This window comes from Microchirus variegatus (genome assembly GCF_963457635.1).
Source record: "Microchirus variegatus genome assembly, chromosome: 11".
NCBI lineage: Eukaryota > Metazoa > Chordata > Actinopteri > Pleuronectiformes > Soleidae > Microchirus > Microchirus variegatus.
In genome coordinates this window covers 2,121,386-2,147,947 of record NC_139812.1, presented here as the reverse complement: position 1 = coordinate 2,147,947, position 26,562 = coordinate 2,121,386, and the positions used below count along the sequence as shown (strand labels likewise).

The window sequence follows — 26,562 nt, the reverse complement described above, 5'->3', positions numbered from 1 at the left end:
GAGGATTTGCACTGTAAAAGCAGGCACTCTCTTTAATTGGCATTTACCCATGGTTGCTCTCCAGTTATGTTTGTACAGGCCATGCAAAGATTGTTGCAGTGCCTGATAACTCTGTCTCACAGATGTTTATCATGTCTGGACATATGAAACTGAAAATGTGACAATGTAGTGTCAGGTTCAAGAGATGTGGGTGCGAATGAGGCTAACCCTCGCTTTAAAAACACAAACTGACGTGGCACTGCCATACACACATATACCAAGCTTAAACTTGCATTGTGAACTTGTAGTCTACCCAGTCTCTCTGTGTACCCGACACACCCGAGTCCTTTGAGGTTATCTTAGAGCCAAGTTCTGTTCCCCCTGGTCTTTGCTACTAAATATAGGCTTCAGAGCCATCTGTGAGAATGATTCTGTTCCTTTAATATCACCATCAGCACTTTCAGCTAGCCAACAGAGACCCCTACCCCCCATTCGTATTCATACTCCTAAACTCAACCACCGCCTCCTCCCGCCTTGACACCAACACCACTTCCACCCACTCCCCAAAGCCCCTGGAAGATCTGCCATCTGAGTGAAGGGTGGGTTTTGCACTTCTCTGGACCTGGGTCCAGCCATACGTGGGGTCAGAGGCACTGTGGGATTTGTAAACTTGTGACAGAGATCGCCAGATTTGAGCCTCTTGTCTATTTGGTATTTATAGGTCATCCCTCCTTTCCAGGATTACAACTAAATATCGGTGAGTGGATCTGCATCCATCAATGTGCTTTGTTCTGCTAAAACAGCAACAGCTTAGATTTAGAAGTGTGGTTGCTGCAAAATGGAAATACGCAATAAAGACATGCAACATATCCTCCAGTGAGATTTCTGCAGGTTTTACAGGTGAAACAACAGAAGACCATAACAGCTCAGGAGACCAGATTATGGCTTTGCTTTTAATGAGAGTGTTTCCATTTGTACCAACATATCTCAGTGAGTCACTTTGCTGCTTTTAGATTTTCTTGTGTCTTAAAATGACCATAGAAATGGGCGAGTGTGCTGACCATCCCTCTCTGTGGGCGTTGCAGAGATTTTATATGGTGTTGAGGCGGTGGGGGTGGTAAATCTGTGTGCGATGCGTCCCTAAGCTTATAATTATTCAAGGAAATAACATGCCATCCAAAACCTTCCTAGTTAAAATCCACAACTACTCCAGATTTCATGCGTGTTTGGATTCAAAAGTACACAAAGACTTGTTCCCTGAAGATATGTGAATTGCGTCCTTACGTGTTGTGTTAAGTTCATTTGAGATTTGAATGACGCCATTACATGTCACTAAAATGTCTTGGCTAGAAATGTATTTTATAAATAGCTGCAGTGGGTTGAGTTACAGTCAGTAGATGTTTTGTGAGTCGACTATGAATTAAAGAAACAAGAGATGTGGAGGTTAATGTGCATGTAGAGCAAAAAAGTGAAATTTAGTCACATAAGATGTAAAGATGCTCATCTCAGTCTAGGGAGGTTGCAAGAAATGTGGTTGCTAATGCTAACATGCTCCTTCAGTGATTCATATCATGACAGATGACACAGAGTAAAGTATTACACCCCACTTTCCCCGCCAACAGGTTCTCATGCAGGCTGCAGATTGGGAAATATGATAAGATGATATAAATGATGCTCAATGCTATTTTATGATCTGCAGACCTTTACTTTGACTGCAGTAGAACAGCACCAGAGAGCACTGAATCTCTACCTAAAGCACAGTGCATTTCTGTTTGTTTACTCTGGCTGTACTGCAGATCATGTGACCCCAAACCAAACTAAACATGCATTAAGCATTAAGTTTCCTTCGAGGGTGACATCTGCTTCACCGGGGAATGTGGGGAATCTCAGGGCCCTGACATCACCCTTGAACTTGAAAAATGAGCGGGGCTCAAGCTGTCTTGTTTGTCTGTCACATTTAGGTCCCATGGATTCACATTCAGTGGTTGTCAATAGCTGCAGGTGTTGATGGTGAAGAATAACTTGAAAAGTTGGATGAAATCTAAAAGCAAAAATACAACAATAAGTGCATTTGAATCCTTGTTTATAATGTATGGCTGTTTATTCCTTTGAGGGGACATATTGTCATATCAAACCATTTATTTTTAATGCCTCTGCTGTATGTTTGTAACCCCATGTGTTACTATGTTACTCTTAACACCATATTTTTTCCTGGACTTACAGCCATGCCTCTGGGAACACCTGCCCCCGTACACAGGAGGAAAAAGCTTGCCAGGATCATAACCGACTTATCACACATCACTCAGGATGGTAAGGCCGATATTAAATGACAGTACTGCTCTTTCACAGTATGCATTGAGATTTTGATGGATGGTTGGTGATGATTACTGTGACTGGGGCAGTAATCTTACAGGATAAGCAGGTTTACTTGCGCATTTCAAATCAAAAGAAGTACTAAACATAGCAAAATAAAACAAATAAAAATGAACTTAAACTGAGTAACTCTAAGTTAACATGCTTTTCAATAAACAGTAACTAAAGGCCAGGAGTGTTATATAATACAAAGCGCTAAACCTTGGTCGCTTCATGATCACTTTTTTGTAAGAAGTATGTGCAAAAGAATAATAATCATCATTGAATGTCCCTAACCTAGAGTACGAGTCGGAGCCAGAGGCCTCCGAGTTTGACCTGGGGAAAAAAATTAGGACTCCCAAAGACATCATGCTGGAAGAGCTCTCGCTGATGAAGAACAAAGGCTCCAAGATGTTCAAGATGAGGAAGCAGAGAGTGGAGAGGTTTATCTACGAGAACAACCCCGACGTCTTCAGCAGTGACTCAATGGTTAGTTCAAGGAGAACATTTTTTTTCCAAACACTTTTATGCAAGTTCTAGAAGATTACCAATACAATGTGAAAACACTCACAAGCTCCACAAAGAATCACAACTGCAAAATAAGTAAAATCACTTAAAATATACACCGATCAGCCACAACTTTTAAAATATAGAAAATTAGAACATTCATTCTCATTACAATGGCACCTGTCAAGGAGTGCATTATAGAGTATAAGGCAGCGAGTGAACAGTTGATTATTTACACAGATGTGGTGTGAAAAACTTTCATAAGAGCCAAAATGAGAACACAGAGAGTATATCCAAAATTGATTGAAGAATGTTGGACAAATGGTCTGAGACACATGACATGTTTTCAAGGTATTGATGCCAATATAATGCACAACACCACTGGGCACCTCCAGCATTTAAGTTGAATTAAGCCACACCTTGGCTTTAATTTTAATTCATTTTCATTTGATTTCATTGATATTTTTAATTTTCTGAAGGAAAGATAATCGTTACATAAAAAGCACTAGTAATGCCTGCCAGGTATAAAGTGGAGCTGCTGTAACAAGGTAACTCATCAGTATTTGTGGCATATGGTTGTCATTTTGTTCACATATCTTTCAGGACAACTTCCAGAAGTTTGTGGGTGGACAGATGGGAGGTGAAATTATAAACCTTGGTGGGCATCTTGTTAGCAAGCAGTCTGGACACCTGCATTACACAGGGATGCAGATTGGAGGAGGTGCCCCTGTGCCTCCACCAAAGCCTGGAAGCAAAGGTGCAGGAGCAGGAGGAGCAGGAGGAGCAGGAGGAGCAGGTGGAGCAGGAGGTGCTGGAGGACTGAGTGGTGGTGAACATGGGAAAGGTGGTAAAGGAGAAGGCGCTAGTGACGGCTCAGCAGGTTGGTTACATTTTTCTTTCATGTCCAAGTGCCTCTTACTTAAATATAAATAAATCTCAAATAAGCACAAACTGTATTGTACTCACTTAAGGCCTCAATTTAAGGATTTGCAGAATATCTGTTGATGGTATTTGCTGGTGAAGAATAGGATGTCTACAGACTTTCCACAATATGTCAGCTTAATTGATTATTGAATGACAAAGTTTTATGGGATGGTCTCCACTAAAACACATACCACCCTAAATGATGTGTGCCAACATTTTTTATTTTGTTAGTGCACTTTATAAATATAATATATCAATTTATAAATATAATCCCAGGTTACCACCACACACCCAATATATTTATTTATAGTAATATTTTATGCATCCCAAGCTTATTAATGCTTTATCCAATATGCTTTATGTATCATTAATGCTTAATACAATAATATGGTAAATAATGTAGACACCCTGGGAGCTGGTGGATTCGATACCATGTCCTTCCCGACACAAGTCTACTTACTTAACCACCGGGCTACCACTGTTATTCTCTTGTAATAGGTGTCAGAAGAAGATTTAACGATTAGATTAGAAAGAGAATAAAAGACGCTAAAGAAGCTGTATGCTGTAATAATGCCTGTTGGTGGTTGGAACGTCGGTGTGGTGCGTGTCGTTACCCGACCTGTACCGGAAACTAGATCCGTTCTGAGCATTGCTTGGATGAATTCCTAGAACCATTGACGCTTGGACACCTCTCTTGCCACTCAGTCCAGGATGAGGCAACTGTCTATGTATTGCGGGTGCGAGCAGTTTCAAACGTTTCAGAAGATGGATGATGTTCGCGCCATATGCTTAGCGCGAGCTCAACCCATGGATGTATTGGCTCAACCAGAGACAGTTCGATATTGTGCTCCTCACAGTCTCTGCAGGCATAACTTATCGATCACAAGTGGCTTTTCTCAGGCTCAACAGATTAGATCACAGATAAACTCAGCTGTCAGATGTATTCAGAACCGTTTTTAATTGTGATGTGTACTTCAGCGTGAGAAATCGAAGGTGTGGCGCGAGAGCTTGAGAAGACAATCAAATGCGTGCGTCTCACAGCCAATGCGTGAGAGTTGGCAGCCATGTAATCCCTTTGCAATACACAGAAGGGACCCCCGACATTTTGGAAGATAGTAAAATGGCTACATCTCTTATATACAGTATGAGCCACCACCACCAGCCAAAAAGTTTAGGCTCATCTTAAAGACTAGAAGCGAAAATGGCTAGACTAGCTCAGTCTGAATGTAGCAAAGTGGACTTGTACCCCAAAATGTTCACGGATTGAAAAACATCTAGGTTTTATTTGTGCAAAAATTGTAAAAACTATTTTGCTGCAACAGTACTGCGAGATTCTCCACCATCCAGTTCAGAATTAGTGTTATTCTGCAAGTTGACAATGTATTAATTTGTGAACTAAAGGTCAATAACAGTTGGCAGGGTTTGATGTGAAGGATTTGTGCTAACTTTGTGCTGGATTTAAAGACCTATTTACTGGACAGACAGACGTACTGGTTCCCTCATCGGACTCTCAAGCAAAAAAAGATTCACAAACATGTTTCATTATTTTTTACACACGTGAAATGATCCTTATCAGGATTTTTTCATACACAGGAAGTGGAAAAGGTGCAACTAAGAGGCAGGCTCATGTGAAGACCTACCTGTCACCATGGGAGAAGGCCATGAAGGGTGACGAGAACCTGTTAGCCACTCTGAAAACATCAATGCCTGGTCCCATTGACCGAAAGGATATGCCCAAGTACAAATGCTTCAACAGGTACTTCCACCCGCACTTAACTTTGTAGGTGTTTCATGTCAAAGAAGGATTTCATAAATCATCTTACCTTGCTTTGCCAGGTGTGCACTGCCCTACGGAGGGTTTGACAAGGCCAACCAGTTAATGAAATTCCAGCTGCCAGACACAGAGACGGCCAAAGAGGAGCCTGAACCTGCAGTGGTGTACCAACATGACGTCGGCTGTCGGCCTTCCTTCAACCGCACTCCTATTGGCTGGGTGGGCAGCAGCGAGCCCGGCAGCATTCACATGGAGAGTGATGCCGTGGTCTTTGATGCAGAGACAGACGAGCTGTGAAAAAAAAAATGATATTGTGATTACACTCTCAGCACACACACACACACAAGCCTGACTGCATGCACACACACACACACACAAAAATGAGCTCAAAGTCAACTGTTACACTGATAAATCTCTCAATGTGAATGAGTGAATGTGTAAATGAAATGTGGTCATGTTCCGATCTTGCTCTGTATTTGGCTGTAAGGCAAAGAAGCCAGCTTTGATCTTATAGACAGATTAAAAAATGTTTGTGTTTTCACAAGTGGAGTGCAGATTTTGTCAATAGGGAAGAGTGAATCTTGTATGAAGGACAGATTAATGCTTTATTACTGTCACTAATGCCGTCTTAACTTTGTCATTACCCAGTGCCCTTTTGTTGTCCAGATTCTCTGATATTTTGTTGAGCTATGAAAAGGCTATGAACCTGTGTCATTCAGGATGCATGCATAGAGTCAATTCTCCACAATAAACCAAGTAACAACATTGACAATACTCCAGAGGAGTGATTAAAATGTCAAGGGGAATCATTTTGTGTACATGAAAATTCTTATCAAATACATTTCATATGCGTGTTTGTGTTCCCATATTTGTAACACAAATTTCAACAATATATCTAGAATGTTCTTGGTCCTAGGCGCAATGAGAGAAAGTATACTTATCTTATGACTCAATAGCAGAAGCAAAAAATAGTTGTGCTGTGTTGAAAATTCCCAAGTTTTGGGAACAATACAGTACATCTATTCATCCACCCATCTATGGATTAATATCTGAGAAGTTGAATGTACGTTTTGTTTTAAAATCTTGATCAAAGTGAATATAAATCTTTTTTTTTTTAAAAAGAAGGAAAAAAGCCTCCAACTAAAACCATTATAAGCAGTTGTACCACGCCGGTGCAGTAGAGGGCGCTCGTGCTATGATAACACAGAAGCATGAAATATTTTTTAAAACGATGTAGAATCATTGCTGCAGCTGCATCTTTGAATGTTTGTTTGGAAACAAACCGGAGCGTATTAGCGTGTTGTTGAGACGATGTCGCGACTGTCGAAGTGTGTAGTCTCCCATTCACAGCGACGCAATGAACACCAGTCCAGTATTATTAGGTAACGCTGCAACTTGTTTAAATCGTTAGCTTGCTTAGCTATCGTTAGCTGACAGCAATAAAACAAGAGTAGCTTAAGTTTGCAGGTCATTAAACAACGTGGCAACAAATCAAATGACCAGTGGACGGAAATGTGTCCACGCACTTAGCTTCTGCTGTTCAGTTATTATTTGCATGATACGATGATCGTTTGGTCGATTAACGTCAACCGGTTTCGTCTGTACTCTGTACTCATTCGCCATATAGTGCTGCTAGAACTTGTTGACAAATTTAAACTCAAATTTCTTTACATTTTCGCAAATTACATGCGCCGAAGTTGACAACAGTTGCTCATCTTTGCTTTGTATCACTTTATTTGCCGACGAGTTCCACAGGATCACTTAAAGACTAAAGGAAAGTTAAACATTTGATGATTCTGGGGCAAGTACTGGTTTCACGAGGAGCGTCTTTTTTAATCAAAGCTTGTTTGCGTGTCTATGAATGTGCAAGACCACAATGGACTTAAAAATAGATGTTTAGTGTATCTCAATGGTTGACACAGCATTTTTTTAAACAGAAAAACTGTGTGTTCTTAAGATTCTTAGTGGCAAAACCTAATGAGCAGCATTCACTTTACCTGTATTTTATCAATAACAGTGGTACATATGCTCACATTACTCATTACTCGTCCAAATCACGTATTGTTCGACCAATTAAAGGCCCCAGTGTATATGAATTAGCAGACTAGTAGCAATTGCAATTCACGATATTAGCTAGTTTCACGATATTAGCTAGTTTCACTAGCGTAGAATCACTTTAAATTAATAATAATGCTTATTTCTTTACCTTAAAGTGCACACCTCACATCATATCATATCATACGTAAGGATAGGTGTCCACGTCGACAGAAAACCGAGCAATGCCATTTATTGCCCTTTTTTCCCCCTCACAGCAGCCATTTTAACACGTTTTAGCAGGGAAAAACACAGGTGATACTGATGAGAGGCATTGACGATACATTAACGGTGGCTGAGTTCGGTTCATTTAAGTCGGGACAGCGTGACAGTGAGCAAGGCTGCACACATAAACCTCTAAAGCGAAATGGAACGCAGTCATTATTCATTTGATGATTTACACCTGTAGTTCAAGCCTTTACAGACATTTACACCTTTGGTTTTCCTATTGTGACCTGTTACAACAATTACATTTAACAAACATTGAACTTTAATTAAAAACAAGATAATAATATTATATTAGAATAAGAGGTATGTACACTCAAAGTGTTACATTTAGATATGAAGTTAATACAATTTTGATTTTTTTTGTAATTATACAGTTACACATGTTATTTATCATGGGTTAGGGTAATGTATTTATATATAAACTAAAGTTTGTGAATGTCCATTGTTTTTGAAAAGTAGTGTGTGTGTGTGTGTGTGTGTGTGTGTCAATCACTCTGTCTCAGGTGAAACTAAATCACAGTGATTTTTCCTGATGAAATCTAAACCAAAGGCCCCTTTGGCAACGCTGCCATGGATAGAGATCCTTGTGTACTGGCTGCTTTCCTTCGGCTCACATCTGTACTCCTTCTACCACCTGCACAGGTTCTCTAAAAGTACGGTAGATGGACACAAAATGTCAGTATGTTGGTTGATTTAAAAGAATGTAAAACTAAACCATTTCTATACAATATTTGTCTTTTGTTCCTCGATCAGAACATGAAAAGGTTTTAGCGAGAGAATACCAATTGGAGGAAGGCCTTCTTAAGGGTTTTAAAAGGGTAAGAACAATGTGGAAATTACTGAGTAAAAGTCCAAATCTGATCTGTGATCTGTATCGCTTACAATGTTAGTTTGTTTTACATCCATCTTTTATTATTTAACACACAATGTAGAGCTGAGGTGGAATGTAATTGATGTTTTTTGTTAGGACCCATCAGACTTTGAGTGGAACTTCTGGACTGAATGGGGCAGGAAGTCTTTACTGTGGACCCTGGCTGGTCATGGCATCATATCCAGATTCACTAGCGTCTTTTACCCTAAGGTAGGAAGCAGTAGAATATTCTGTAGCCATTATGTGGCAAAATGTTTCAATCCATTATTCATGTTCTCCCAACAGTTCAGGGTGCCAGCACTTACGTTATATGGCTTCTTAGCAGCCAGCAGTGTGCTGGGGGTTAAAGGTGTGAGTGTGCTGCTGGTGCACATGGCTCTGTCCTTCTTAGCGGCTCAGCTGCGAAAGCCCGCCCTGTCATGGGCATGTAGCCTGCTGCTGCTCGCCACACTTCACATCCAGCCACTTCAACAAATCCAGGTGGGTTGCTTTGAAAAGAAAAAAAATATATATTTTTCATGTTTTTCATTTTTCTATTGCTGTGTAAATTTGAATCTGTTAATGTTATTTACTTGATAAAAACTGCTGATTTTTTTTGTGGTAAGCATTCTGTGTGGAGTTTACACATCCACCCGTTCGGGTACTCCTGTTTTCACCCACGGTCCAAAAACATGCAGGGGTTAATTGGACACTATAGGTGTGTATGTGTATGAGTGAATGGTTGTTTGTGTGCATGTTGGCCCTGAAATGGACTGGTGGCCTGTCCAGGTTGTAAGCCCCCTTTCGCCCTATGTCACCAGGGATTGCCTCCAGTGACCCTGTGACCCTCATGTGGATGATAAAGCATGAATGTTGCAACTTATTAAGATATTTAACTAGTTTATACAGTTTTTACTGTCACTGTACAAGCAATAATAGCATTAATAAAGAAAATGGAATTACACTACTACATTATTAAACCACTATGGGTTTTGAGACACTCACAGTCACTCCCCCCAAGAATAATATAATAATAATAATTATTATTATTATTTATTATTATTATTATTATTATTATTATAAAAACAAAGTGTTACTTTTAAAAATAATATAACATAGCTAAAACTATCCTTAGCTAAATCCACAGTGTACACAACAAAGTATAGGTGTCATATTTCTGGAGGACACAAGAGGGCGCAAGATACTAACAGCATGTAAAGCACAGTATATATTCTATGTCTGTAAAATCAGGTTTATTGATTTTACATTATTATTAGTATTCATGGTTATTGTCCTATATCTCATGGAGATTAGAGGATTGTAAAAAGTTCAGTATCTTCCAATAAGACGCTAATAATGGGAGATGCAGAGACAGTCTTTATATTTATATATAACATATATATAAGCTGAACATTACCTGCTGTTATTTCTAAAGAATCATTTTTTTTTTAAAATAAACTTTCTTTAACAATGTGACACAAATAATTATAGGTAAATGTAAATTCAGCTTTTAGTAATTCAGTTCCATTCATGTTTTTATGCCTATTATTATTATTTTTTACGAAAACTGGGTCATAGTCTACTTTTCACATGGTCTGACACGAATCCCCTCAAAATATCTTTGATCTGCACAGTATCTGCCACATCGAGTGCAGTCAATGTCTGGTAGCTGTGTTCCAGTCAGACGTTCGAGACTTGAATTCAGAAAAATGAAAGACCTGACAGACCTGCTTCCTGAACTCTGCCTCATCCCCTCCTGTGTTCACCGCACCCACACACGTGCAGTCGCATTCAACCGACTCCTGCGTTCAAGCAATAACAATGTACTGAACAGACCTCATTAAAAGTTGTATTAAGCATGTGTTTTTTTTGTATTTGGAGGAGGAGACTGTAAATTTACTGTCAAAGTGTCACTATTTATAGAAGTCTTCCCCAGTGATGTGTTAAAAATAATTGGCCTTCTACCTGTGTTTCACAGAGACGCTGGTATAACTCTGAAGAGGAATACTATCTACTGCTCTTCAGCATCGCCGTCTGTGGTCTGCGCTTCATCAGCTTCAGCCTGGAGCATTGCTGGTGCCCCGCAGGCCGCGGTGGAGTCACACAGCTCTGTTGGTTGTTATCATACACATTCTATCATCCTTTTTTCTACAATGGACCCATCATCACGTACAAAGACTACACGGAGCAGGTAAGAGAGCCATCAAAGGTCACTCGAGCAGTTTTGACCCAAAAAAAAAGAAAAAAAGCTGCGTTTGTTTTTGTCTGGAGGAGGTAGCAGCTGATTGCTGCTCCTACAGTGCAGGTGATCGTAGGTCACCATTTTTTAAAAAACAGCAGACAGCACATTAGTGCTGGGCTGTTAACAAGAAGACAGCAGCTTGAGTTCTTTTCTTTTTTTGTGTTTGTGGAAAAAGTGGCCTTTATTTTAACATATGTATACATGCTGCTGGGTTTCTTTTCTCTCTATAATATTGTAAAGGTTGCTGCTTTACAATGCTTAGTGCCCAGAGATAATATATGGTGTGATTTGGCGCTAGAAAAATGGAATTTCATTTAATTGAACATGAGGACTGTGCTGTAATTGAATAGCCATTATCATCACAGCATTATTTTTCTTTGTTTGCAAAATAATAAACATTCTGAATACACTGCCCAGCCAAAAAAAAGAAGTCGCCACCTGGATTTAACTGATGAAGTGATGTACCCATCATGCCTAGTGCCTACTGTACGAGCCTGTGGGGGCAGTGCTATGATCTGGGGTTGCTGCAGTTGCTCAGGTCTAGGTTCAGCAACATTATGTGAGGTCAGCTGACTACCTGAATACACTGAATGACCAGATTATTCCATCGATTGATTTTTTTTCTTCCCTGATGGCACGGGCATATTCCAAGATGACAATGCCAGGATTCATTGTGCTCAAATTGCGGAATAATGGTACAGGGAGCATGAGACATCATTTTCACACATGGATTGGCCACTACAGAGACCAGACCTTAACCCTATTGAGAATCTTTGGTATGTGCTGGTGAAGGCTTTGCACAGTGGTTTGACTCTCCTATCATCACAAGATCTTAGTGAAAAAATAATGCAACACTGGACAGATATAATTCTTGTGACATTGCAGAAGCTTATTGAAACAATGCCACAACGAACGAGTGCTGTAATTTCAGCTAATGGCAGTCCAATGAAATATTGTCAGTGTGTGACCCTTTTATTTTTTTTAGCCAGGCAGTGTATGTCAATGTAATGTTGATGCATAATGAAGACATACTTTGAAGTAAAACCAGGGAAGCATTTATCATTAACATTCACCTTCTTGACTTCTAAAGTAACAATCACAGATACTGAGTCTGATGTTTATCTGGGCACCAAAAAAAAAAGAAGCTTCGAATTGTATATGTTGTTAATTAAGGGGCTGAAAGGGCTCGTATGTGATTGAAGGTTATATGAAAGGTTACTTCATACATTTTGTAGGATTGATTTTGAGATGATTCAAAGATGGTGTGAAGAGTTGAAAAACATTGAAATACTTCAGTTAGTTATTTTGAATATTATGTTCACTTCTTATGTCAAGTAAGTAAAACACAAACACATGCCTTTTTTACCTTAGAAAGCTCTACTAACACAGTTCTTCAACTTTGTCTCTTAAACAAAATGATCAGACTTTTGTTAATCAATATATACTAATTACAATATCTTTATTAACCCCAAGTTTCCAAGCCCTTCTACATATTAAAACAGCCTGGGTTCTTTCTTCTACCATACTCTATGCTACCATACTTGTATTTAGGCTTTGGGTAGTAAAGATATTTGCCCAGTAGCAGTAGAAGTAACAACCTTCTCGCTTTCTCCACTTGCAGATGCAGAGGCATGCTGTGGAGTGTGACAGACCAGAATCTGCTTTTCGTTACTTGGTGCTCAGATCAGGACGGATCATTCTGTGGTGGTGCATTGCAGAATACATGATCCATGTAATGTACATGCACACTATCCAGTCTAATGAGACCTACTTAGAAATTCTCCCTCCTTGGGCCTTGGGTAAGTATTTAGACTGTATGTATTTTTAGCTTTCGCGCTTAACACTGAGCGTCAGCTTTAATGTTTCTCCTCCACTTCAGATAAACAATGAACATATTTACACAGAGACATAAAAAGCATGAGATAATCTTAATGAATGACCCCCATCAATCTGCCAATCAATGACCCACCAACCCCTCACAGGATTTAGTTGCTTCTAAATCACTAATCATCCCTGAGTCATCATCTGTTTTATGTCTTTTTATTGCACGCTGTCATTTTGTTACACCATTATTATCATATGTAACACATTTATTTATTTGCTTTTGTATTTCTTCCAAGATATTTGTCACTGCAGTGTAAATTAGCCGAGCCTCCTGCAGTTTCAAAGCAAATGAATGTCTTTTTCAAGTTACTTGATGTGAGTGATCTAAATAAGTGGTTGCCATTATTCTACAGATGGATTTATGTATGAAAACTTGCCTTTCCTCTCCTCACAGGTGGTCTGGCTCTGGCCCTTGTCCAGTTCTTCTATGTGAAGTATCTGGTGCTATTTGGCCTTCCCTCCATGTTGGCTACGTTGGATAATCTAGTTCCTCCAAAGCTTCCTTGTTGTGTCAGCATCATGCACACTTTCACTGGAATGTGGAGGTAAGAACAGAATTCAACTGGTCTTGTAAACAGTGTTTACATTTTAGTGTTCAGTAGAAACCAGCATCATTAATATCCTAAAGGATAAAGTACATTTAATGGGGAGTGCTTGATGTGGAGTGCTTTGGCAATCAGTTTCAGACTGGGCACAGCAAATTGTCTCATCTTTTGTCATTACTGGCAAGAGTAGGTCACCTCTGAGCATTATATCGCTCGTTCAGACACAAACTTAAATTGTTTTTTTACTCGAAATAAAAATTGTTGTGCATGCAGCAGCGTTCCTAAAACAACAACTTATGAAACAAAAGAAACATCAGTGTGTTTAAATCTCTAAAAATAAGATTTGTTAATCATACTATTTTGCTTATACTCAACATAGAGGTAGAGATGATGAACTATTAAGTTTATCATCTCTACCTCTATGTTGAGGCACACCTTTCCAACGTTTCCTTTGTCCCCCTCTCCATTAAAGCAACGCCAACCAGAATATGTTCAGTTTCTTTGATGCATGTGTACATACTTTATTTGTCACAAGCCAGCAATTTGGGTTTGTATTGACCTCATGCTGAACCATGAAATTAAATATCAAGATGACTGCTCCATTTAGCACTTTCGTTAAAAACTTAGGTAAAGACTGTGCCTTGTTTATGCTGAAGGGGTCACACTTGCTCAAGTTAATGGGCATATACATTGCAGTGTTTAATAATGCAGTGGTGCAGCATCTTAAGAACAAGACTGTAGCTGTAAATAAAAGTTTCCATCCATCACTACATTAGGAAATTCTGATTAATGTTAAGTGAAAAGTGTATGTTCTGGTGACATCTGGAAATACTTTTGACTCATATGCTCCATACACTTACATAAACATAACAGTTGGCTTTTCAGTTTATCCGACACACCAATTAAAAACTAATATAGTGCTGCAATAATTCCTACATTTATGAAGGCTTTAGTGTTTTTGTTGTGATTTACCTGCATAATAACACTGCAGCAGTGTGTGGTGCTGGAAAACCATCATATTATACTGACGAGTGTTCACCAATAAGGTCAAGCTTAATAACAGTGTAATAATGCAACTGGATTTAACAGCACCTTTAAACAGGAGCCTTTAGAGATGATGATAATATGATGAATAAATATTACAAGGTTGATGAAGCACTTGTCAATTACTGCATAATTAAAATGATTAGAGAAGGTGAAACAATTTGATCCCATGGCGACATCAAACATAACATAATAATAAAGGTTATGGTATTGGGGTATCAGGAATAGTAATAGATAGAACAAGGTTTGAACTTAACATGCAATAAAAAGCAGACTGCATCATGTGCAAAAGAAAAAAAGCATTTTGAACTATCAGAGATGGTAGAATATGGCACACTAATGGCAGGAGCACTCTCACTAAATGTAATTATAACATTGTACATACAGTTTAAATAGAAGCTAGTAGTAAAGGAAAAAAAGCCCCACTTGTACATGTGTGGGTGAACAATCTGCTGACTCTGATGCACTCCAATCCAGCCTGTGTGTGCTGAGCTGGCCCATGTTGACAACATTGATGGAATGCATAAAGCTGTCCACCAATGTCATTGACCAAACAGCCCCACTTTATAGCCAGAGATGTGGGGGGGGGGAAAGAAGAAAACCGTTTTTCTAATCTTCTTAATGTGAAAGATTGATTTGAAACACAAACACAGCAGTGGTGCACGTTACACATGTTAGATGAAGCCCACTGCTGTGCTGTGTTATGTAAATCTGTGAATCACATTTGCCTCTTTTTTTTCTTTTTTTTTTTTAAACTCTCAGGCACTTTGACGAGGGACTGTATCGATGGCTCATCAGGTAAGAGGCACTTCATGAGCAGTGGATGGACTAATTCAGATGTCCATGTGTATTAAATGAAGTGAAATGCCATCTAAATCATATCATCCCTCTCACATCTCAATGTATCAGTTTAACTGGCTAAATATCTATTTATTTGAATAGTTTGTGCATTTGTTTAATTGCTGCATCTGTTATTTATCTGTAAATGGCTCATTTCCTGGGGGGCATTGAATTTGTCAGGTGAACATCAGCCCTTCTCCAGCTGCCTGCCTGCATGTGTCATGATAATGGACAAGGATATTGCATTTGCATGTAGGCTTTCTCATGATTATGAGGTAGCATGTTGTTGGTGAATAGTTCTTCTGTTGTGTTGCTGTTGCTGCACCCTGGAGAAATGCCTCCTTGTTTAATATGTGCATATGTAATGGGAGCATTATGTGTCTGCTCACTTGTAGTTTGGACGACGCGCATTATTAGTTTGCCCACTTCTAATGATGCACACTCTGCTGAAAGCAGCCTATTGAGACTTTATGGTCTACTTGGTAGATGTGGGTTTGTTCAGTTAAGCAGTGGCACAGTTGCATGGTTGTCAGAAATCACAGTGACAATCTGGGAAATTATTCCCTTGTCTTTAGTGTTAATTAGTGTCTGGGTTTTTTTTTCTTTGTGTTGGGGGCGTGTGTGATTATGTGCATGAACATCTGCTTTTCAGAAACTAAAGAGGAGTTTAGAGGGAAATGTGGCTTATCAAACCGTCCAAGTGGCCGCACATAATTTGCTTGAGATCCCAGAATTTAAATTGCAAATGTAAGTTTCCATTTTAATCTGTGTCCAATTGGAAATTGTTTTCTCCATTTTAATGGCATCACTTGCAATTATGCCGCTGCAGATGCAAAATGATACCGGCGACACAATGCCCTGCCATTCCTTCTTGCAGAAGTGCTTTTAAAGAGGTTTTAATGCAGTTCTGAAATTCTGTAGAAATTGTTTGAAGAGGGCTTGATGAGTGCGTAGGTGTTAAATGATGTGCTCCACATGACTCACTGACACCCCGTCTCTCTGGGCAGCTAAGTGGCTCATTCTTCACCATTCCATTAAACCTCCCGTATTTGCACCACCACCGTGGGTCCCAGCTTCTCTGTTACTCACACACACAGTTATTGCACACTAAAAGAGCTTTTACTGTTTGGGCCTTTTTGTTTTCAGATATACATATGAACTACATATGAAAAGGAATATATGATCTCAAATCCTGGGAAGTAGTTGAAATTGTTACGTGTATAAATATATGTTAGTTTGAAATTGCCATATCATATTTTGGTTGCTTTTTGTGAGTTGAGAGAGAGTAAAAACAACATTTCATGTCAATTGCAGATTCATAGGCCGCTGAATCGTGTCAAATAAATCTCATGCGACAAATGGTGGCTTTTTATTTATCCGTTTAAACAATTGAATGTACAATAATGGATGTAAGACCATCTAATTCTTACATAACACGCTATTCAGGTATTAATGTATGTCTCAATATTATCATATTCTGATTAACATCTGTTTGGAATTTGAATAATGTGAACAGATGGATGTTGCCGGGTATGTGTACGTATTCAGTAACACTTGTACCTCTCCATCTGCTTCTGCATTACTTTCATCCTCTAATATGGCCAAGCTGGCCACTCTATTTACGGCTCAGAAAATGCTGGCTCATCTTTCAGGAACATTGATTAGCCACAGGGTGGCTGAGATAATTAGTTCCCAGCTCAGCAACATGAGATAGATTGTGGTGTTTGTTGCTAAATGTGTTGGAGTGATGTAGCATGTCGGTACCTCTGGGACTGACGAGGTTCTCACAATATCTGAGACCATTTGTCTCCAAGACATGAGCCGCATTCTTCACTGATTGGATTTTTATTATTCACATCGAGCTGGCTGCTGCATGAGTACACAGCTGCTATTTATATGACATACTATATAATGCAGTGTAATCTAATGAAAACCACTGTAAAATAACATGTGTCTGCTATGTGGTAGTGATTTGATGTAAAAATCAGCTGCAAAAAAAAGATGAGATTCACAGATGGAGAGGCTGATGGTTATCTGGGCTATTTATAGTGTAAAAAAAACGAGGCTCTGAAATCGTCATAAAACGTCTTAATAATTACGATTTCTTTCCGTCCCCGCCACACACACAAAAAAACAAACAAACATTGAAATCAGGAAACCAAGAACCGTCAAAATTTTGTTAAAAGGTTTGATTCATGTTACAGCAATCAATTTGTAATCATCAGCCCATTTACTGCTTTATTAACAACCTGACCGGACTGATATTCCCTGTAGTGCCTTTGTTTCTGCTCTGCATCCAATTAACATTTCTGAGAAATGTTTATTGGATTAAAAATCAATGGACACGACATGATGATTTCTGTGTGGTCTATGTAATTTATCGACACACTATGGTGCCATTTAAAAGAAGACAAAAAAATATTTTGTTTTACATCTGGGACATTTACTGGCTGCAGTACATGTCTGTACTACTGAAGACAAATAATGAAATCAGTAAAGCATCTCTGTCTGTCTGTTTTTATTGGTGCTTTCATACATGGGTTATAATCCAATAATATTCGAAAGTGCATCTTTTTCATGTCTTGTCCTCTTGTGTTTCAGATACATCTATGTGCCACTCGGAGGTTCACAACATGGCGCTCCTTTCAAAGTACTATCAACTGGCCTTGCGTTTGGATTCGTCTGCTTCTGGCACGGTGGCAGCGACTACTTGCAGTACTGGGCTGTGATGAACTGGGCCGGAGTTCTGGTGGAAAACGGACTCAAGTCTCTGTTTGCTTCATCCTTTTTTCACTCAGCTGTAGTAAGTTTGAAATTGTTTTAGTCTCCAACTGTGTAAAAGCTGTAGACTTAAAGATGAAATTACCTCGTTAATAAATCTGATAAAATATTTAACGCAAACAGTAATTGAAAGAGCCATAGAATCCGATTAAAAAGGAGCCGCTAGTGGAGCTACAGATAGAGAACAAGCTGTTTAGATCCTGTCACATCTAATTAGGGATGGGAATTATAAGACAGCAATGCCATTATTGATTAACCTTCCAATTCTTTATCAATTCTCTCAATTATTCCTGACAGCAAAGAGTTGGTCTGTTTCATCATCTCTGAATCTAAAAAATAATTAACTGTAGTCAGACTTTGAACGATTTCTTACCCTGAATCACTGTTTCATTCTCCCAGCAGCGTAGTTGTGGTGCAGCTAGTAGAAAAAGATGCCAAAATACATTTTTGGAAGAAAAGTGTCAGCTTAAAGCATTCAATTTAGATGTTCAGACAATTTGGAAGCAATTGCCAGCTGGAACTGGCTCTAATCATCACACGGACCACATTAATGTAAATTAAAAGATTCTATTCATTCTGACTGCTCTTGATTTTTGGCTTCTAGCCCATGGAGGAAGATTCATATTCTGACTGGTCATAAAATCTGATGGCATACTTTGAAAAGATTGCAGTTCACAGTCACACACGTTGATACAGCCACGTGCAATTGTTGTTTCTCAGATTTACGATTAAAGCCTTTCTCATGTACTGATTTCCCAGGAGCAACGTTTCTCTGCGGCGATGAAAAGGCGCATTGTTGCCTTTCTCTGCGCCTTCTCCACTGCCATGCTCATCCTCTCTAACCTGGTCTTCCTTGGGGGAACACATGTGGGCAGAATCGTCTGGAAGCGCGTTTTCATTCAAGGTAATTTACCTTCTAAAACACTCACTCGACAGGATTTGTGCGTGCCTTTAATTTGCACTGCTGTTTCACCTGGCTTTTACAAATGTGCTCCAAGTGTGGAGCATCAGTCATTGAAGGCAATCACAGATTTCTCTTCCAGTGGCAGCAGCTCAACATATTTCATCGACAGCAACAGAGACACCAGTTCACATAGGCCGAATATGAAATAAAAATATCATGAATAAAATATAATGATGGATCAGAATGAGTATACTCTGTATCACTGCACATCTGCTTAATGGTTGTGTCAGGCTGGGTTTTGCCGTGTGTCTTTATTTGGTTCATTTGGCTGCTAAAGTAAGATGGCAGTCGCTCCTCAGGCCCTGCGTCACATGATAAGTGGGCCGAGCTGTGTTCGTCAGTGCCGAGAGCTCAGCTCAGTGTTGATACATCATCATATTATTTATTAAAGGGAACTCTTAATTCACGCCGACATATAACGCACACTCTACTAAATTTTAAAGCCCTGGTAATTTCTCTTTTACTAGAGCATGTCTGATTTTGGGGATGCAGATACCTACCCACTGTATCCATTATTATCTATCATCTTCTATCTATTTATATGCCTATCCGTCCGTCCATCTATCCATAAAGAGTATTATAACTATTAAAATGAAGAGAGTATATATAAATATCATATTTTCATTGCATAACTCTTGCACTGTTTTCTATATTTGCTCTTTAGAGTTAGGGTGAGATTATGTCTATATAAATTAAAGTTATATAGCACTCCTCAGTGAAAGTGATCAATTATTGATTAGGGCTGGGCATTGATTGAACATTTTAAATATCAGTAATGGAGTTTCGATTTGGACTTTGACAATGAACAATATTGTTTTTCAATACCACTTTCATCAAATCAGTTTAAAATTAAGATATTCCTGACAATCATTCATTAAACAAGTGCAGCCTCCTCAAAACAACGACACTCTCGCACCAAGCGCGTCGAGCTCTGTCTTCTTTTGGGGATTACGCTCCATCTCCGGTCACAAAGAGCATGTTGCACTCTTTATAATCACCGAAATGTCATATTGAATGACAAAACTTTATTTATATTCAGTGATTTAGAGGAAGTTCAATACCCAGTTGATGCCACAAAAGTTCGATATCCAGCCCTAGGTACAAGCACGACACGCTCAAAACAAACGGTGCGTACTACGTAGCATCATCGACTTGCACTCCTGACCCACTTCACGCACGCACCACTGACAACCTGGCGTAAATAAGTTAATAGAGGCCTAAAAATAAGAGGAGGGTGTTTGAAAAGACCATTTCAGCTGTGAATTATTCAGAGGGAGAACTGGAAACTAAATGGAGAATCTCAGTTTGCTTTAATGGTGAGTCATTCGGACCATGCAGCATTAACCATTACCAAGCACTAAATAAAAAAAAAAAACGACATGAAAATGAGAGTTATTAAGTTGGAAATTTAACAAAGCACTTCATAATCTTGTCCCTTTTAGTTCTCGTATTAACTGTTGAGATATAATAGCTTTAACAGAAACGTCTGAAGCTATTCCTTATGGCTACACAATAAAGCGAGGGGGGTGGGGGTGATGTTGCAGTTTGCTTCATGAGCATGAAATCAATGCTTTTAAATCAGTCTGTCTGGGCTTTTTATCACAAGTGCAGGTGTGTAATTGCTCTCCGACCTCTCTGAAGAAACAAACTCCACACTTTGTCGCTATAGTGAATAATTATTAAATGTTTATTGAGCTGAGACGTAAGATCACTCTGACATCACCGAGCATGACACGCCAGTGAACACGTTAATGCTCAGTATTATTAGTTACCACATTTAAATATAGTGGCAGTAATTACAGCCATGAAGAGGAAGGTGTACTCATCTTCTCCTTTCTTTTCACTGCTAGGAACATGTTGATTGACACAGCATCCCTTTTTAAATGTTACTGTGCCCTTTTCCTACTTTCACTGATTTTGACAACATGACCATGCAATATAATTTAAAGAGCTAAACTGATTAGTCAACTAATCAATTATCTGATCTCCCTAAAATTATTATAGTTTGTCCTTTTTTTTTAAAAGTCATAAATGCCAAATTCCTATATATATATACATATATATATACACTTTACCTGTTTGATCATCCCCATATATGTGTATTTTATCTCTCACAAAATCCCACTGGGCTGTTGGCAACAGTTCTTTAAATGTTTCACATTTTCTAATATTTAATAAACCAAATATCTGTAATCGAATCACAGTAATCGATAATTAAAATAGTTGCCAAGACTGCAGCAATTCTAACTTGATTTTGTGCACATATGCAGTATTTTATAAATGTATTTATCTTGAAATTAGACGGGTAAATTAATGGTTATAGCTCCAGTGTGTAATGAGGTGAATCATATGAGCCTACAGAGCGTTCTAGAAGGACGACTCTAGAACGCTCTAGCTTTTATGCTTTTAAAGCAAAACAGAGTCATGTGAAGCTACCTTTTTTCACATCTTTAACACATAAAAAAATACAGATTTGTAATTGTATTTCCAAAGAGTATGTCCTTAAGTGTTTCTTACAAGAAATGTAAAACTGTTGCTGAATCAACTTTCTGAAAAAACCTTCAAAAACCAAAAAAAAAACCTTCAAAGGTTAATTAATTGTCAACTATTTCCAAAATTGATGAAGTGTTTAATCAGTGTTTTTCCTTTAAATAATTAAAAGCTGTCTGAGTTTTTATCTTCTTAAATATAAATATTTGGACACAAAATGACACATTAATTAAGAAAATAAAAGAAAAATGGACCCACGACGAAAAGGGTTGTAAGTTGCAGCCCAACAGTTGAATTTTGTTTTTGTTTTTACTTCTTGATGGTTAAAGGAGTCATATTACGCAAAATCAACTTTTTTTTTTTATCATTTTGATACTGATATTTGAGACTCCCGAGGCCTTATGAGAAAGCAAAGTGGGAAAAGATGACACAGTCATGTTTTTGTGGTCCTCCTCACATGCGATGTTGACTTCCGCACTCATTACTACGTCACAATGAGACATTCCTGGTAATGTTGTCTCGCAGAGCTCAGCTTTGTCCCCAAAAAACTCTGCAAAGTGTTCTATTCTTGGCTGCACAGTGCAGCACAGAGTTCTACACAGACTTCCAGCTTCAGAGGATTTACGTGTCCAGTGGATACATGTTATATATGACAGCAATGTGCCGGCTAGAGTCAGCAAATGGTCACTTTTCCAAATGCTAACTGATGTTAGCTGCTGGAGCCTCAGTGATGCTGACGTAGTTTCCTGTGTCTCATTTGCATTTAAAGAGACAGGCACTCAAAACTGACCGTTCTGAACGGGGCTGTTTTGGCAGGGTGATTGAACTGCTGTGGTGCTTCATCTTTAAGGTATTTTGACCAAAGCATGTCCCAGACATGTTCATTAGGACACCAGGGAACTAGGTTAACTTGGAGAAATAGGGTTTAATATGAGTCCTTGAAGTAATTACATGATGTATCTTTTAACTTTTGGCTCATAGAGAATGTCTCACTCATAGTTAAAGTCACTCACAGTGGTGTTAATGAGATGTACGTACCTGCAAAAACAAAACACTGGGGCGTCTTGGCATCACATCGAGACTTGCCCGTGGTGCAGACAGAGACCTCGGGCTGAAAGACTTTCAGAGATAAATGAACAATGTGAGAAATGCAAAATAATAAATAATTAAAATAGGTCTTATTGATTCAGATGGTTCAGATTTGAACAAAATGTGACTGGCGAAGTGGTAATTAGCTCCGCGTTAGCTGCAACATTGCGGCTGTTTTTAACGACAAAGGCAAAATAGGCAATATTAATATCTATCTCTTTACAACCCTGAGCCTGTGTAGCTTTTGTGCAGGCACAAAACTGTCAGTACAGCTGTGCATGAAGCAGCTTCTGTGTGTGTGTGTGTGTGTGTGCGTGCGTGTGCGCAAGAGTGTGTGTGGATTTCGATTTTGACATGAATAGAAAAGAATAGGCCATTGAAAAGCATTGTGGGTGCAGGTGCAGGTTACTGAGATAATCTGGAGGAGGTGCACACAGCTGTCCTTACCTGCCTGCTCGATCCTCTAAGAAGCTGCTATAAATAGAAATGGAGAAAAACATAACAAAAAAAAAAAAAAACAATACATCAGGGAGAAAATGACCAAACCATGAAAACTATCTCTACCAAGTCTCTGTACACAGCTCGTTTAAAATGATCAGTATTTCAAAATTAAACTGTGCCCTTAATCTGTCTCAATAATATTGTGATCATTTCTGTAAATCTAAATATCCCCCTTTTTATTTCAGGCTGGTCCACGGTGGCTCCACCTATGCTGGCTTTCCTCTACTGCTTCGCTCAGATCGGACTGGAGTGGACTTCTCACCAGCCGTGATTCACCTTGACTTTGTACTCGAGTGAGAATCTGCGCAACCGGAAAAACGCCCCGCTGAGCGCGGAGTGTCATTCTCGCCACCCAGTGCCTCTGTGACGGGTCTGGCTTGTAGCCACAGAAACCTGTTCCAAACCCGGCTGCTTTCTTCAACCTGCAGGACCTACTGAAATCCTTCTGAATGCTAAGACTTTAAGGACTAGAGCTGGTTCTTTGTTGTATTTCATGCACAAACTGTAACAGAATCCTGTCTGCTGCTGTATATTCCTGGCTTTGCCTTTGCTGCGTTGGTGTCTTTTCTATCCAATAAGCTGCACTGGAACACTGTCATTCCAAGAAACTATAAAGGACAAAATGGACTCTGAGTCTTGTCTTTGTTTTTATGACTCTGATAAGGTTTCGCTCAGTGGCGCAGTGAGGTGGATAAATGCTGAGTTTACATTTGCCATTCTCCTTTAGCTCAGTACAGACACAGAAGTGTCTTCCCAGGGTGACAATAGACACAGAAAAAAGTGTACAGAGCAGCATGAACCCGATCACCAGCAATATCCTCTCTGATATTAACCAGATTGAGACTACAGTCTGAAGAAGACGCTGGAGGAAGACTGATTAAGGCTGATTCATCAGGCCAATATTTGCTTTTTTTTCAGATAATTATGACAAATGATCCTAAATCCAAAGGTTTGACTGCGTTAATGCTTAGTGCACTGCAGTGCAGACACAAAATGCAGATTGGAGAGACAGACCATAAATGTTGCTCTCTAAAAGATTATATTTAAGTGATGCATTTTGTGTATCATTTGTCATTGTTAAACCGTTTTATTTTATCAGCTGGAGGGAAAAAATAAAAGCGGCATCCTGGATCAATATCAGCATTGGCCATATGTAAACAACATTTCCATTTACAGAGAAAAATCTTTTAACTTTAACACCAGTGAGCTGATCTTAAAACAGCAAGCAGAGTGTACCCATTACTCTGTAGATGGCGATACATAATCTGTTTTATAACCTAGATGTTTAGTACAGTATTGTGGGAATAAATAGGAAGCTGCTTTAAATAGATTTTGTGTGTTTTTCACACCTAAGTAAAATTGATGCTGCAGAAACTGTTTATTCCAGACTTGGCTGTGGCTTCTCCACAAAGATTACCTCAGGCATGAGTGAGTTTGAATCCCTCATTGACGTACAGTAAACCTCTCGTGTGGCTTCTGTTTGCTTATCCTGCAGCAATAATTGATTGTTCCCACGGTTTATATGCATGTCAACTTTTTTTAAATCAGGAATAAATCACACCTGCACGTACGCGTGTGATAATGTGTATCCCTGTGAGAGTTCATAACCGCCTTAGAAATAAATACAAGCTGTTCTGACGATAAGAGTTATCTGGAATCTGCTGTTCTGGTTCCATTAGCTGATTTCTGTTCTCGGGATTATCACATCTGTGACACTAAGGCGGATCAGTGAGAGTGGCGTCGGGGCGGGCGAGTGAACAATCCTCTTAAATGTGCACAAAGTGAGCTTTATCTGACCTAAGTCGATCAGGAGCAGAGAACACCTGCTGACAAACACTATCTCACAGAAACTCATCAATCTGCAGCCTGATCAGTCGCCACCATCGCGTTTTTCCATTGTACGTTTCTCAAAACCACCAAACACACTCACAGGCCACTACTTAAGGTGTTATCTGTACTTACACAAGTGTCCGGTGCTGTCGTTCACTGGATAGTTTCTCTTTCTCTCTGAAGTCTGGAGGCGTTTGCGGGTGAAAATCCCTTTCCTCTTCATGCTGGTTGTCAGTCTGAAGCTCAGCAGCTCGTCTTGACCTTGTCTGCATGTCGTCACAGTTGAACAGGTGAATCTTATTAATGAATCTAATTAGGTTCACCTGGTCAACCACTCGTTCAAAACAAGTGACCAGTGTGCGCTCGTGTTTCTGACCCAAAAGACTGGAACTAATTAGATGTACATTTCAACAAGATAGTGTTTAAACAGCACTGTTGCACATTTATGTGAAAGTTTTCTTAAACATAAATTAACCCTTTAACACCTAAGCCTCCAAATTCCCATCTTTTGCTTATTGTAACCAGAAAAATAGCCAGAAAATGTCCTGTTTTTGCCCATTTTTCCAGAATAAGTTTCAATATCTGGCAGTCATTTACAATTTACTTGATGTTAAAATGGTGTATTAACAATTTTCTAACTTAACTTTTTGTTTATCTTCATTTTAAAAGCACAGTACTTGTACATGAATTGACCACTAGATTTTTTTGAACACTATGAAACATGTTATTTTAAATATTATTTAAAATAACATTTGTTTGAGTTTTTGTTGAAATGTCCAGAAACATGCCAAAAAACTGGAACAGACATTTTTCTAAATCTCTCCTCTCAGGTGACAAAAACGCTGATTTGCCAATTTCCTGCAACAAGGCGAGTGAAATGACGCAAAGTGCACTTGAGCAAACTTGTCGTCTGCGATATGCTCGGCGTTTAAGGTTTTAACTGCACTGTTGCACTTTTGTGTCACAATTTTCTGGTTATGAAACATAAATGAATGCATGTTTATAATAATATTATAAAAATGCAAATATATGTAAATAATATATTTACAAAATATTATTTTGTATATATTATATTTATAATATCTAGACCATATAATACAAATAACATATTGCAAAAATTACGTTCAAGTCGCAGCTTTCAATATCAATATTCCTTTATGAGTAACTTTTTTTCACTTTGATGGCAAAACAGTGTTGTGACCTGTGGTTGAGTTAGTGAACCTGGCTGGGCTTAAAAATGATGATTCACTCAAAGGTCTCAAAATCATCTCCATAACATGTTTGAAATAATGGCACAAAAAGTATTGAAGGTCAGAATTAAGGTACAGAAAACAGACCATACTTTAACATACAAAAATGTTTATTATGAAGAGCACAGTATGTCACAGTTCATAACAAAGACTTCTTCATTGTGCTTGACATTTCTCATCACATGATGTGTGTGAACATGGCGGCGAGTGCATATCACATACAAAACGTCCTAAACGCTGCGATCATCATCTGTGCATATACGGTTGCGTCTGCTCGCGTGAGACCACTTTTCCATTCAAGTGAATGGGAGTCGTCAGTTGAGTGTACGTTACATTTACAGTGAACCACTGTGTGATAAACTGCTTTGTGTGAGGTTGGGACAGAAACATTTGC

The 26,562-nt window shown here is 38.9% G+C and overlaps 2 protein-coding genes across 2 annotated transcripts; both read left to right on the top strand.

Moving 5' to 3' along the window:
- The first annotated feature begins 512 nt into the window (after nt 1–512).
- myoz1a (myozenin 1a) lies at nt 513–6,302 on the top strand. The gene is made up of 6 exons (XM_083897626.1): nt 513–736; nt 2,203–2,289; nt 2,633–2,820; nt 3,442–3,718; nt 5,356–5,518; nt 5,599–6,302. The coding sequence occupies exons 2-6, from the start codon at nt 2,205–2,207 to the stop codon at nt 5,831–5,833; spliced, it is 948 nt and encodes a 315-aa protein (XP_083753752.1). The 5' UTR covers nt 513–736; nt 2,203–2,204; the 3' UTR covers nt 5,834–6,302.
- Nucleotides 6,303–8,390: 2,088 nt separating this feature from the next.
- On the top strand, nt 8,391–23,382 carry hhat (hedgehog acyltransferase; the record flags this gene model as incomplete). Its single annotated transcript, XM_083897268.1, has 11 exons — nt 8,391–8,511; nt 8,612–8,676; nt 8,826–8,939; nt 9,015–9,209; nt 10,687–10,899; nt 12,572–12,749; nt 13,229–13,379; nt 15,186–15,221; nt 17,865–18,066; nt 18,804–18,948; nt 23,274–23,382. The coding sequence occupies 11 exons, from the start codon at nt 8,391–8,393 to the stop codon at nt 23,357–23,359; spliced, it is 1,506 nt and encodes a 501-aa protein (XP_083753394.1). The 3' UTR covers nt 23,360–23,382.
- Nucleotides 23,383–26,562: the final 3,180 nt, after the last annotated feature.

What these genes read in the sequence shown, in the direction of transcription:
- myoz1a (XM_083897626.1), top strand. Translation starts at nt 2,205, where the DNA reads ATGCCTCTGGGAACACCTGCCCCCGTACACAGGAGGAAAAAGCTTGCC. An exon ending in ATCACACATCACTCAGGATG is followed by an intron (nt 2,290 to 2,632) that starts GTAAGGCCGATA and finishes TCCCTAACCTAG; the next exon opens with AGTACGAGTCGGAGCCAGAG. An exon ending in TCTTCAGCAGTGACTCAATG is followed by an intron (nt 2,821 to 3,441) that starts GTTAGTTCAAGG and finishes CATATCTTTCAG; the next exon opens with GACAACTTCCAGAAGTTTGT.